General features: G+C 38.8%; 1 protein-coding gene across 1 annotated transcript in view; it reads right to left on the bottom strand.

The window, feature by feature from the left end:
- Positions 1 to 969: 969 nt before the first annotated feature.
- Positions 970 to 13605, bottom strand: part of DSG2 (desmoglein 2) — a 67518-nt gene continuing 54882 nt past the window's right edge. The window contains exons 13-18 of the mRNA XM_012656568.1: positions 12824 to 12966; positions 12304 to 12531; positions 10010 to 10237; positions 7762 to 7883; positions 5940 to 6272; positions 970 to 3139 (exon numbers count right to left, since the gene is read on the bottom strand). Coding sequence (XP_012512022.1) covers positions 2117 to 3139; positions 5940 to 6272; positions 7762 to 7883; positions 10010 to 10237; positions 12304 to 12531; positions 12824 to 12966 — 2077 coding nt within the window. The 3' untranslated portion in view covers positions 970 to 2116. The remainder of the gene's footprint in view (positions 3140 to 5939; positions 6273 to 7761; positions 7884 to 10009; positions 10238 to 12303; positions 12532 to 12823; positions 12967 to 13605) is intronic.

The following is a 13605-nucleotide window of genomic DNA, read 5'->3' as shown; positions in this document are numbered from 1 at the left end:
CTTTTTGGGTCAGATATGTGAACCTTCTCCAGCTATATTCAACAGGTTTCTCTAGCGTTACTTTCTGGGCAGACAGCAACCTTCAGTTCCTTAGGAATAAGGTTGCCGGAGTTGGCAAATGGAAATGCAGGGTACCTAGCTTAATTTGAGTTTTAGATAAACAGATACTTTTTTACTAGGGGCTGGCTGGGGCCGGCTGTAAGCAGACCTAATTAAATAACAAAGTCCAAGAAACACTTGCCTTTTGGGTGCTCTCTCCTCTTAACAATCAAGCTACCTATATTCCTTATAAAATATGATAAAGCAATAAAAAGATATGTGGAACAGGTCACTCCAAAGGTAGTCTTTTTATTTAAATATTTTATGATGATACAAATATAATCTCCCCCCAAAAACAAATGTAAAACTAATGCAAATCGCTTTTTCAGGAACAAAGAAAACCATTTAGAAAATGTGATTATGTTCTATACAAGAGACAGGTTAAGTTTTCAAGCCTCCCCAAGGAGGAAGCTTAAGACCAAATTTTGTTTGTTCTGAGTACAGAGGTGATATTTACATTTTCAAACAGTAGTGACATTCCTGTTGCATGCTTGGCAAAATATGACTAAGTCTATAATGAAAAGAAAAAAAAAAAAAAGAAACACAACTATTACTAAGCAGAGAGTAAAAAATTCTACATCGTGGAAGAGTGACCTCCATCTTAGCTAGACTTACAATGTCTAAAAATATTTGCCCTCATCTATACACAGTGGGAGCACACTGTATAAAACCTTTCAACAATATTTTTAAAAATGTCTACAAAAGTAAAATTTGAAAGTTTCATTTCCCCAGCAAAATATCTTAAAAGTCAAGAAATTAGTCTTTAAAAAATTATGAAAACTATCGTGGGAAATACTTATATAAATTATTACTTAATTTATCTTGAAACATTGTTTCTAGGAGCAGTAAAATATAATCTATTGAGGACCTACACGACCCAAATAACTTGTAAAAAAATAAGGTGTAAAAAAGAAGGGCAAGGATGTTGTGCAAAATCAGGTCAATTGTTTGAGGTTTTTATAACACAGTATTTACTAGTTATGTAAGCCCATCAATGACTTTGAGATATCAGAATACAATCATAGTTTCACACACAAAATTATAGAAATATAAAGTCTTTTGATATTTTTGGCAATTGTAGGTAAAAGAGAATGGTTTGTACAACTCAGTTTAATTCCACAAATATCTATTTGGCACCATGTTAGCCACTGAGGATATATAGCAGTGAAGCAAGCATGGTTCCCTGCCATGACTAGAGAATCTGCTTGGTTAATTTAGCTGCTCTAAATTGTAGCTATTAAGAAGATAATGTATCCTGAGTTTTTTTATTCATGGCATATTACTATCAAAAGTAAAATTATTTTGATGAATTTTGCCCTAGATTATTCAACTGAATTTGAAGTGTTCAAAATTTTCCTGTTTAAATGAGGTATAATGCTATTTTTAAGACCATACGATATACATGTGCATACACATACATGCATAGTCATGTGCACAGAAACATACAATTTGTGTTCTCGCCATGTCATTGTTCCAAAAATTAATCAACCTCACACAGATTAAAAAGGTTCCAGTCTTAAGGAAAACCAACAACAGAACTGGTAACCCAGATTGTGCATGCATCTTTGGATAACTGACTTGTCGATAATCTGCTAGGTGCAGTAAAATACAGAATATAGAATATCAATGTTAATATGGTATGCAAAGAGACCCAATCAGTCTCTTGGGTTCTCTACTGGATGGCTGATGAACTGGATACAGTGCTAATTTGGTAAGTTCTCAGAAGCCAGATTTATTCTCATTTATCTTGTTTTGTGACTATTATTTACATAAATCACTAAAAGGCACTTAAGAAACAGCATCATCCTATGTCCTCAGTAAATCATGGAGCATTTCAGAAATACATTCATGGGAGCAGAGACAGTGTGGCCCTTTACATATCAATGATTGAGAGAAATTTTAAGCTGTTTATGTGTCTCTGCATGTCTGTTAAGACTCATGAAAAGCCAAGCATATTGAAAACATGAAATCAGTGCCTGTTAGTTAAACTCTGGGTCAGTTTGTGGCTGACTGCTATTTAGGAGTAAGAATGCTGTACCATGCTATGCTTGGTGACTCTGGTGGAAGATGTAGTCATGGTAGAATTAGAATGACCAGATTCCTCTAAACCAAAAGTTGGCAGAGCACCAAGGACGCCAGCTCCAGGGACTAGGGTCTTTCTAGCTTTCACAGAGTCTTCAGCAGGAATCTGGTAACTGGATTGCAGAGTGGAAGCAGGTGCTATTACTCTTTCTGTCACTGTCACATTCTGTCCTACTGCTACATTGGGCATGGCAAGAGTGGGCTGCACACCTGAGCTGGGGGCAAGGAAGCTCTCTCTTTCCTTCACCATAATGTATTGTGCATCCTGCAGAGGTGGGGTGCCTTCCAGAGGATCAGATACACCCCCATTAGGCTGTATTATTCTTTCTGTAACCATGACTTTGCCTTCATTAGCATAATGCTGATCTACCAAGGTAGCAGCTGGAGCATATACCCTCTCTGTCACTATAAGGCTCTGTGGCTGTGTAGGACCCAGGATCACAGTGCTTGGTGGCATAGTAGAGCCTCTGGCATAGGAAGTTTCTGTTACTATAATATTACTAGAAGCCAATGGATCAGGAAGAGGTGCAGCTACCTTTTGAGCCTGCCTAGAAGACATAGATCTTTCAGTGACTATTTCCTGAGTTACTTTCTCTGCATTTGCTTCCTGCAAAGATTTTGGAACTTGAAAGCTACTGCCAGAGGCATAAGTATTCTCTGAATCAACCTTAGTTTGCTCATAGAGTGTATGTGATGCTGCTTTCGTACTTGTTTCTGTGACAGGTTTTTGCCTCTGCTCAATTTGCATATCTGTGTCTATTTTTTGACCTATGCAAACTTCAGCTAGTGTCTTGAATTTAAGTCCCAAATCATCTAAGAAGCGGTCGTCCTGCTCTCCCTCAATAAAACTGCAGCAGCCAAGGGAACCATGCAGGGATTCAGTTTCTTCCTGAGAGTAAACCAGAAGACAATCTTTGGCTGTGTGAATCTCATCGTTCTCAGTGTAAGAGGCTGCTTTCTAAAATGAAAATAAACACAGAGACACACAATTAGCAACACCAAGTCATTTAAAAACGAGACTCTATATTCCTGTTCAAAATGCATAACCTGAATCTAATTACAAGGAAACATCAGAGAAAAACAAATAGAGAGATATCCTACATCATCACCGGCCTGTATTCTCCTTTTTTCTTCCTTTCTTCAGGGCCTGTTGAGCGTCTCAAGGAAAAAGAGGCCACCATAAGGCCAGTCTAAGGTCCTGAGATTTTTCCTCTCTCTCCCCATTACTAAGTCACACAGATGAAGCCAAGTGTGACTGTGCAGAAATGAGAGAGTTTGCCCAGTATTCTTAAAAAAATATTAATATCATAAAAAACAAAGAAAGGTAGAGGGGATTATTTCAGATTAAAGGAGACTAAAGTGTCATGGTAACTAAATGAAATGCAGGATCCTGGACAAGAAAAACAATTGCTATAAAAGATATAATTGTGACAGCTGGTTAAACTGAAATATGGACCGTGTCAATGTTACATCTCTGAATTTGTTAACTGTATTGTAGTAATGTAAGGGAACATGTGTGTACGTGTATGTGTGAGACAGAGAGAGAGAGAATGGAAAAGCAAAGAGTGAATGTGACAAAATGTTAATAATTGGGTAGTCTGGGTGAAGAGTCTACAGGAATTTAAAATTTCTACTATTCTTGCAAATTTTCTGATAACTTTGAAATTATTTCCAAATCCAAAGTTAGTACATACACATACAACCAAGACTGACTTGAGCAGGATTAGAGTGGAGAAGAAAAACATGTCAAAATAAAACAAATAGGATACTAGAATCAAGCTTAGCAATGAGACAGAAAAGGACATGAAGTGGTTTTCCTTGACACTAACCATATCTGTCAAGCTAATACTTGGGGGGTGGAGGATGGTATGAAAGGAAGGGTGGAAAAAAGTGGGAAAACACTCTAGTAAACACTCCTGCAAATTTAGAACAGAGGGGACAGAAATAAATTGGCTTCCTCAATGGAAGCCCCTCCTCTAGCCTCTAAAGTGCCTTCCAGATGCTAACACTCCAACTTTGCCTATCGCCATGGGGACACAGGGATCTTGTTTTCAAGAAAGGCACCCAGTTCTGTTTTTTTAAAAAATTATCTTTACTGTCTATACAATCTGTAGTAATGTTATTTCATTTCTTATGTCCATAATTTGTGTCTGTACCCTTTATATAATATCTCAAATAATCTGGCTAAGTGGTTTATCAATTTTTTGATCTCTTTAAATAAGCTTTTGGTTTCATTGCTTTTATACCTATTTTTTTTGTTGTTTAATATTTAATTGATTTTGCCTCTCAAATTCATGATTATCTTATTTCTCCTTGCTTTGGTTTTAATTTGCTCTTCTTTCTGTAACTTTTTAAGGGGGAAGCTTAGATTGCTGATTTGTGACCCATCTTCTAATATAATCACTTTTGCTATAAATTTCCCTCGAAGCACTGTTTTAGCAGTGCCCCCCCAAAATTTGATAAATAAAGTGTGATTTAATTTTCAGTCATTCAAAATGTTTTCTAATTGATCCTGTTATTTTTTTTTCATATATTCACAGGGTATTTAGAAAGGTGTAATTTACAAATATTTGGATACATCTCTTTGTTACTGATCTCTGGTTGAATTTCTTGTCTCAATGACTGCAATTCTTTTAAATTTATTTATATTTATTTTATGTCTTGGCATAGACTCTATACTGAAAAGAATGTGGATTCTGTTTTTGTTGCAAAAGGTTCTATCAATGCCTATCAGATCCAGTCAGTTAACAGTGTTGTTATGTTTCTTACATCTTACTGATTTTCTGTCTACTTGTTCTTTCAGTTATGAATAGAAGAGGTTGAACTTTCCAACTATAATCATCGATCTGTCTATTTCTCTTTTAGTTCTAAGTTTTTGCTTCAAGGTTTTGAATTTCTTTTGTTAGGTACTGACGTATTCAGGAGTGTTAGGCTTCCTGATGAATTGACCCATTCTCTGAAATATCCCTGATTATTTCTGGTAATAATCCTTGTTCCAAAATGTATGGTGTTCCTGTGTGACACTTTTATTTTTAGTGCTGTTTCTAACTGCTAATCCCAGGCATGAGCTTCCTTACTGCATCTGATCATCTTTCCTGCAACTCTCCTCACCATTTTTTTGGTGAACTCTCTTGATAGTGAAGCCAAATACTCTCATACAGAAGGTGAAATTCAAGTGGACTTAATATTAGTAGATTGTGTCTTTTAGGTCATGTATTCTCTGCCCTTCCTTACTGGGCTCATCCTATCAAGCCTGCTCCTGTAAAGGGATGGAACTTTCTGACCCACTGACATCTGTCTTAGGCACATAACTTCCTTTGATCAATGAAATATGAGTGTAAACAGGTGGAAGCTTTCAGGGCCACTGTCTGGTTCTGCCTTGTTCTTTTCCCTGGGCCACAAGGACAGCAGTGTCCCAGGTACAATCTGCTCTCTCATTGTGCGTCTTGGAATGAAGACAGCCTGGAGCAGAGCAGAGCAGAGCCGACCAGCAAAAACACAAATGTAAGTGAGAAATGCAACTTGTGAGAACTAACGTTGTGGAGTCTCCTGTTATCACAGTGTAATAGCTGTGTTTAGCTATACTGACTGATTCAATGGGTGTATCTCTTATTGCCTATAAGCATTCCCTTAAAAAAAACACGAACCCCCCCCAAAACTCCCAGAGTCTCATTTAGATCCAAGGCAGTGATTATCCTAATAATATCACATCCATATATAAATGGTTTTTTCCCCCATACATAAAAATCAATCCTTACATCAGTGAAATAACTTCTTAAGAATTCCTCGTTCACCGCACCAGCAGCTACTCGAGCTCCGACCATGTCTCTGGAAGCCCCGGCGGCTCGTGTGGTCCTTACGCTTTCAGCACCCGTGACAGCTCCTGCTGCCCCTGTAACCTGGGCAGCTCCACTAGTCAGAAGGCTTCTCTGTTCTTCCCATCGTCCCTCCATCTCGGACATCTCCTGCTGCCCCTTGGTAAAGGACGCAGAGCTACTTCCTTTCACAATGGCTTCCCTGGTTATACCTCCGACGCCATTTCTTACTGCTAGACTGTCCCCTTGATCCACTGCCAGGAGCGGCAGCACCACCTGTGAGAACACATACGGTTGAGCACTGAATTAGAAGGCAGGAGGGTTGGTGCAGCTGCTGGAAGAATCTGAGCCGAGTGGGCACAGGTAGGGATAAGCTGGTTCCACAGAGGCCAATTAGAAAAAGTGCTGTGGGTTGAATAACTTTGCTCTGTCACCCAAGCTCAAGTGTAGTGTGGTCATAGCTCACTGTAATCTCAAACTCCTGGGCTCAAGTGATCCTCCTGCCTTGGCCTCCTGAGTAGCTGGGACTACAGATATGTGCCACCACACCTAATTTTTTCTTTTTTTTTTACTATTTTTTGTAGTAATGGGGTCTCATTATGTTGCCTACACTGTTCCTGAACTCCTGGCCTCAAGAGATCCTTCTGCCTCAGCCTCCTGAGTCACTGGGATCACAGGTGTTAGCCACAGCTCCTGGTAGGTTGAATAATTTCTGAGTCTTGTGAAGATCTCTCTCCTTCCACCTTCTCATTCACAGGTGATTACAGCCCAAGGAGGAAACAAAGCTCACACATTCACATATAGTCTCCGCTCCTTCACTCCACTGGCACCAGTGGCATTTCGACCTTCCTCTGGAGTTTGGTCCTTTCCTCTATGGTTAGACAACTCTTAATTTCGTTTTAAGCTGGATGCATGGCCTCCCAAAATAAAGACTGTATTTTCAAGCCTCTGATGCTATGAGGTATAGCCACCCGACTAAGTTGTGGTCAATGTGAATGGAGCAGAAATGGTGTAAGCAACTTCTGGGAAGTGTGCTTAAAGAGCTGTTCTTCACTCTCCTCCCATCAGCTGGCTGCAGTGTGGGGACAGCAGCCAGTATCTGGAACACGAGGATGGTATGGGAATGGAACTCATCCATGGAGGAGAAACAGGAGGAGCCAGGAGGCACGTTGTGGAGGAATCGTCATGTTGATCCTGGCCTGCCCACGTTCATGTTTACATCACTGTTATGAAAATGACAGTTGATGCTAAATCTTACCCCATAAGAAAGGATGCTCATGGCAGATGGTGGTGAGAGGTCCAGGGTGAAGATGCAATAGAGAGGCAAAGGGAAATGGCTCCTAAGTGGTTGGAAAAGGGGATTTTGCAATGTTTTACAAGTGCCATGGGGGTTGTGGGTTTACCTCTGCCAGCCCTATGTATAGAGGGAACGGAGACAGGGAACTTCCTGGCTGTGGAAGACTCCCCATTTAATACTGGGACAAACAAGTCTATCCCAAATCTCTACACACTCTTGTTCTCCCTGACCCTTGCTCTACATTCTTTGAACACAGGACATGTTATAGGAGAATATAAAACCATCTCCACTCTGCCCTGTCAACAAACAAAAAACATGTCATTTGAACCCTGTGTTTAACAAAGGCACGTGAATGAAATCTGTAATGACCACTTTACTCATTCATGATCAGAAACGTTAGAAACATTTCCCAAGGCCCTTTAAAACCCCAAAAAGAAGACAAGTTATATTGACATCTGAAGACCTGACCTTGTCTTCGGGTGGCGCCCCTTCATTGTTCCAAGGATGCAGCATCTCTATCGTGCCAGGAATGGGGGTAAAGCCTTTGGCGCCCTCTCCACAATGGCATGTCAGAAGTAGAAATGGTATAACTATACAGACACAAAATTGAGTAACAGAGAAAGTTAATCCTGGCAAATTTCTAAAATTATACTGCATAACTTTGGAATTTGCATATCATTTCCTGGAGTTGTCTTCACTTATTTACAGCTCTATTTTTCCTTTTTGGAGACGAGGTCTTGTTCTGTTGCCTAGGCTAGAGTGCAGTGGCATCATCATAGCTCACTGTGGCCTCAAGCGATCCTCCTGCCTCATACTCCTGCGTAGCTGGACTACAGGTGCGTGCCACCACACCTGGCTAATTTTTTAAATATTTTGTAGAGATGGGAGTTTCACTGTGTTGCTCAGGCTGGTCTTGAACTCCTGGCCTCAAGTGATCTTCCTGCCTCAGCCTCTCAAATTGCTAGGATAATAGACATGAGCCACTGCACCCAGCCAACAGCTCTATTTTTCCTTTCTTCACCCCGATCCAACCTTACCAAGCTTGTTTCAGGTGAGTTACACCAAAGCCTGACATCAGGATGAGAGAGTCCTACAGATTTGAAGGCCTCGTTCATCACAAAGAGGCTGTCTACAGTTACTAAGTGGAATACCAAGACTGGATTAGGTAGTATCCAAATCACCGAAACCAATTTAAAGATTAATTTTCTTTTAAAACCACTGTTCAAAATTTTTTTTAATTCACTGTCCACAAAAAAATGTACTATTAGAAAGATCAAAAGCTCCTAAGAGTAAAAAATCTTAATATATTACAGTATTTGAGAACGCTGAAACTGCTATAATACTTCACCCTAGAGTAAAATTTTGCATAAGGTGTGACTCTCTGAGGTCCCACCTAACCTTTGAATCACCTAAGGATTTTCTAAAGTGATTCTATGTTAGAATATATATAACATTTCATCTAGAATTAAATATAACTTCAGAGATCCCTCCTTAAATCTTATTCTACCTCTAGGAGGAAGAAAAGACCCTTGATCAAGGCAGGAAAGAGGCTGCCACTCCTATCTGGCAGCTTCTAATGATGAACTGACTACCATCTAGATTTCTTTTTATGTAAAATAGTCAACAGCATGGTAACTATAGCTATTGTAATTAATAAAAAGAGTGGAATCAGTCAGTAGCAATTGAACAATTTCAACAAATTCAACAAATATGAATTAAGTATCTGTTATGTGCCAAGTGCCACACTGGTCTCCAGGGAATCTGAGATGAGAAGGCAGTGGAAGGAATCCTTGGGTAAAAGAAGCAGTCCTAGCTCCAGTACCTACCTACAAACATGGCAAGCTGAGACAAGTCACTGACCATTAAGTGTCTGTATTTCTACCCACAAAATGGAGATAATGGTATAAAAGTACACTGTAAACTGTTGAGTGCTGCGTATTCAATTGAATATCTACTAATGGCTCTAACAGGCTCCTCTTCTGTCACTGAAATAGCCTAGGCTCCCTTGGAGGTGGGTCCTCTGCCCAACTTTAGTGGTCAAGTGGAGTGGTATTCCATGTGACTCCAGGTTGCAGTCCCTTGTTCTCTCATGAAAGGAAACCTGAGCCTTTGGAGGGCAGGCAGGACTGGTGGAGAACATTTTGTCAGTGTTGCGAAGCATAAATGTGCTCAGAGGGTCTGACTACTGGGGGCCCTGGTGCGGAGCAGGAGCATGGGGTAGTGGGCAGGCAGAGCTCTGACAAGTTGCATGTGCAAAGCAAGGATCGATTGGAATAAGCTAGGTTTGTAAAATAAGCTCATATCCATAATCCAAATTCATGCAACAGGTATTTTCTGAGCCTGCCATGTGCAAAGCTCTGTTCTAAGGTACCAGAAACACAGCCGTGAAGAGAACAGACAACATGCTACCCTCACAGAGCTCATCAAAATAGGGACACCAACAACGTTTACGCCAAAGGTAGCTGAAGAGCACGCCTGACTTCAGTTATTTAAATCAGAAAATGATACATATTTATAAAACAAAATTCTGAAGGGTCCTACAATAAGCTTTGGTGAATTTATCAATCATCAAGTATTGCTTCCCTATTCACCCTCAGAAGCATTCTAATGTGGTTAAAGAATAATTGTGAAGGAATCAATGACTACAATAGCGACAAATCACTAGTAGTGCACTCAAATCACTAAAAGAGCTCAAAAGTGGCTTCGAAAGACTCACGTAGCAAGAGCAGAAGGGCCAAAATCATGAGTGCAATTGCTGCGGGTCCCAGGCCCACAGAGGAGCTGTGAAACGCTTCTGCGCAGCCGCTGCCGTCCAGACAGTCACACACCGTGAGCGTGAGGATCTGCTTCTCGGGGCAACTAAAGCCCTGATTATCCGCAATCAGGAACTGAATTTCATGTCGCCCAAGCTTTTGCTCGCTTTGTTGCAGCAGCACACTGGTACCTATAATGGCAGGATGCAAAAGAATATAAAAATGAGTGATTACCAAGGAAGGGGCAAAATGAAATTACAGAAATGTTCTTTCATTACTGATAATAGTTAGCTCCAGTTAAGCTTTCATCTTCCTTCCCTTCTCATTGAATTCACATTGTGTGCTTGCTGAAATTTGTCCATAGATCCTGAATATGCAGCTTCAGCACTAAAGTATCAGATCTGGACACCTTATTTTCATGATGCAACCAATGTGTGTGGTCTACCAAAAATGGTCTACATACTGGGAATACAGTGACAAGTGTTGAGTTAAACAGCATGTCCATGGAATGACTTTATCTTACCATTTCTTTTTTTTTTTTTTTTTTGAGACAGAGTCTCACTCTTTTGCCCAGGCTAGAGTGAGTGCTGTGGCGTCAGCCTAGCTCACAGCAACCTCAAACTATCCTCCTGCCTCAGTCTCCCGGCAGCTGGGACTACAGGCATGTGCCACCATGCCCGGCTAATTTTTTCTATATGTTTTTAGTTGTCCAATTAATTTCTTTCTAATTTTAGTAGAGACGGGGTCTCGCTCTTGCTCAGGCTGGTTTCGAACTCCTGAGCTCAAACAATCCACCCACCTCGGCCTCCCAGAGAGCTAGGATTACAGGCGTGAGCCACCGCGCCTGGCCTTTTACCATTTCTTAAAAAAACTTTAAGTCAAATTTTAAACACAGACAATAGAAGATCATAACCCCATGGTACCTATCTCCAGCTTTAACAGTTTCCAACAATGGCCCAATCTTGTTTTATCTAGTCTCTTCCTTTTTGTTTCCAATACTGTATATTCGAAATTTAAAAAAAATTAAAACCTACAGAAAAGTTGAAAGAATATCACAATGAACATCAATAAACCCTTCACTAATTGTTCACAATTTTCAACATACTTTTTCTCCCTCTATACAGCCACTTTTTTTTTGGAACTATTTCAAGGTAAGTTACAGATAGCATGAAATTTTTCAGCATGTACCTTCTAATGCCAATGGTTACTAGCACTCTTAAGAAATTTATTATTGACATAATACTATCTATTAATAATATAGAACTCAATGTGTTTATAAGTTAAATTTATTGGAATTTTAGAGTATAAGGATCATAGGGAAGTTTTACTTATTAATGCAGATCATTGAAATACATAAGAAAATCAAATCTACTAAATCTATATAAATGCAGTTTGAAATGGTAAAGGTATTTAATTTGGGAATTGGACCAAACATTATTCAAAGCCTCTTAAAATTATTTAAAATATTTGCTGAAATTAAAATAACATAATAAACCTGTGAATTAAGAGAAACTTGGGCGTTGCATTTGAAACTTTTCTGAAATGAACGCTAATTGTTTAAAACAAAATAGTTTTCTGGACAGACTTTTCCGTATTCAAAACCATCCTAAAGGACACCTAAAAACTCACATCAACACATCATCTGGTCCACATGTCTATATGTCCAAGATAGGGACATATGGACATGTCCACTGGCATGGGGCATATCAGACAGATAAAGGGTCTTTATCATGTCTAGCTTTGTGACTTTGAGCAAGTAAGTTACTTACCTCTAGTCAAGCCAAGGTGTCCCCAGCTTTAATCAGGGAATAATGTTATAAAGTAAGGACTAATATGACAATATATAGGAAGGGCTAGCAGAGTGCCTGGCATATAGTCAGGGCTCAGTAAATGTTATTTTAAATGGAATTATTGTCCAAGATTTTTAGAAGGCACCTACTATGATTGTTGTGCTTCAAAAGGCTTGCTACTCCTCACTTTATGAGACAAAATTACTTCAAGAGCTATTTGGAGAATACCCAGCTACATTCGAGACATTTTAGGTTAGTTTTCTTCTCTCCAAAGGCATACAAAAAATACTAATGATACTATGAAAGATCTATATGTCTACAAGATCAGAACTTCATATTATAAATTCCTTTAAAAGTTGTACTGGAAATATACTTTATGAGAAGAAACACAATCTATGTTATAAATACTTTAGATATCTATCATGCTTAATATTTGGATTTTAACATAGTCCGATGGTTTTGCTTACTTTCTTGGCGTACTATTTTCCATTTTTCTGCCATTCCGGGTGGTTGGTCAATGACAGAGAAACTGAAAGGCCCACTGTTTGGGTATCCATCCAGGTCCTCCGCAGTAACATTCACATGTGGTACATCATGACAGATAGTCTGCACTGGGTCCACTAGTGTGGGACAATTGTCATTGACATCTTCAACCATGATCCTGACAGTGCCAGTGATGGTTTTTCTTGGATAATCTTAAAAAAAAAAAAAGAAAAAGTTTGTATATTCTGATCCTATTGCTGACAATGGATATAGTTTGAATTTTCTTGCCAATTTGGTATGAAAAAGGGACTAACCACTTAGGATACTTCTATCTTAGAAACGTTTTCTATTTAGACCAAGTAATACCTTTTAATTCACTAAATGTGAAGGTTTATTCATTAGTGAGATTAGGCTTTTACACATGATCAAAACAAAGTTTTCTGATGTTGGAAAATAATTATCTAAATACATATAACTAAGAAAAATATCCATTTAATAACTTACCTTCTGATATAGCCATAATCTTTACAGTGTATGTACCATTTTGGACATATCTAGATTCAAAATCAGGAATTTTTGCAAGTTTAATTTCAGATGTGGCTGAATCCACAGAGACCCAATTGTCCATATCTTCCAATTTTGCATATCTGTTATAAAACAAATATAAAATTAATTTTGAATTCTGGATAAATTGGGACTCTCTAACATCTACAACTCTTTGAAGCTTAATTTTCTTCTCATTACATATATTCTTGTTATAGGCATTTGTTTTAAATGTTTCCAATTTCTTGAAACTTAAAAACATCCATCCTAAAAGCCCTTCTCTTTACTGCATATCACACTTACTTGGAATCTTCCTTACTCCTGTAACATACAAGACACATAATTAAGGGTGACCATCCTCAGCCCACTAACCCAGGAGGTTTGTAAGCTGCTCTGCACTCTGTCCTACAGCTTTGACCTAGTCTCCCTTAAATTTGGAGTAAACTTTTGGGGAATAATTTAGTTACACAATAATGACTGGTGGAGATAAATAGTCTTACATTCTATTGTTTATTGGGGTATACCCAACATTTACAAATATCAACTTAAAAAATCAGTGAATGCCTTAAATGGAAGTATCTAAAAATTCTGGAATAATATTATTAGGAGCAATAACTTTCTTTCAGGTAGAATTGGTTAAAAGTGAAAACAATGCTGATAAAATGATTTCTGGGTTTCTTCCCTCAAAGCAAGGAGAATTAGTGTGGAAAGAGCCAACTTTGGGAAGCCAAGGAGAATATTCA

Source organism: Propithecus coquereli, unplaced genomic scaffold, assembly GCF_000956105.1.
Source record: "Propithecus coquereli isolate 6110/MARCELLA unplaced genomic scaffold, Pcoq_1.0 Scaffold51, whole genome shotgun sequence".
Taxonomy (NCBI): domain Eukaryota; kingdom Metazoa; phylum Chordata; class Mammalia; order Primates; family Indriidae; genus Propithecus; species Propithecus coquereli.
Note: the sequence above shows the minus strand (reverse complement) of the source record. Positions and strands in the feature narration are given on the sequence as shown.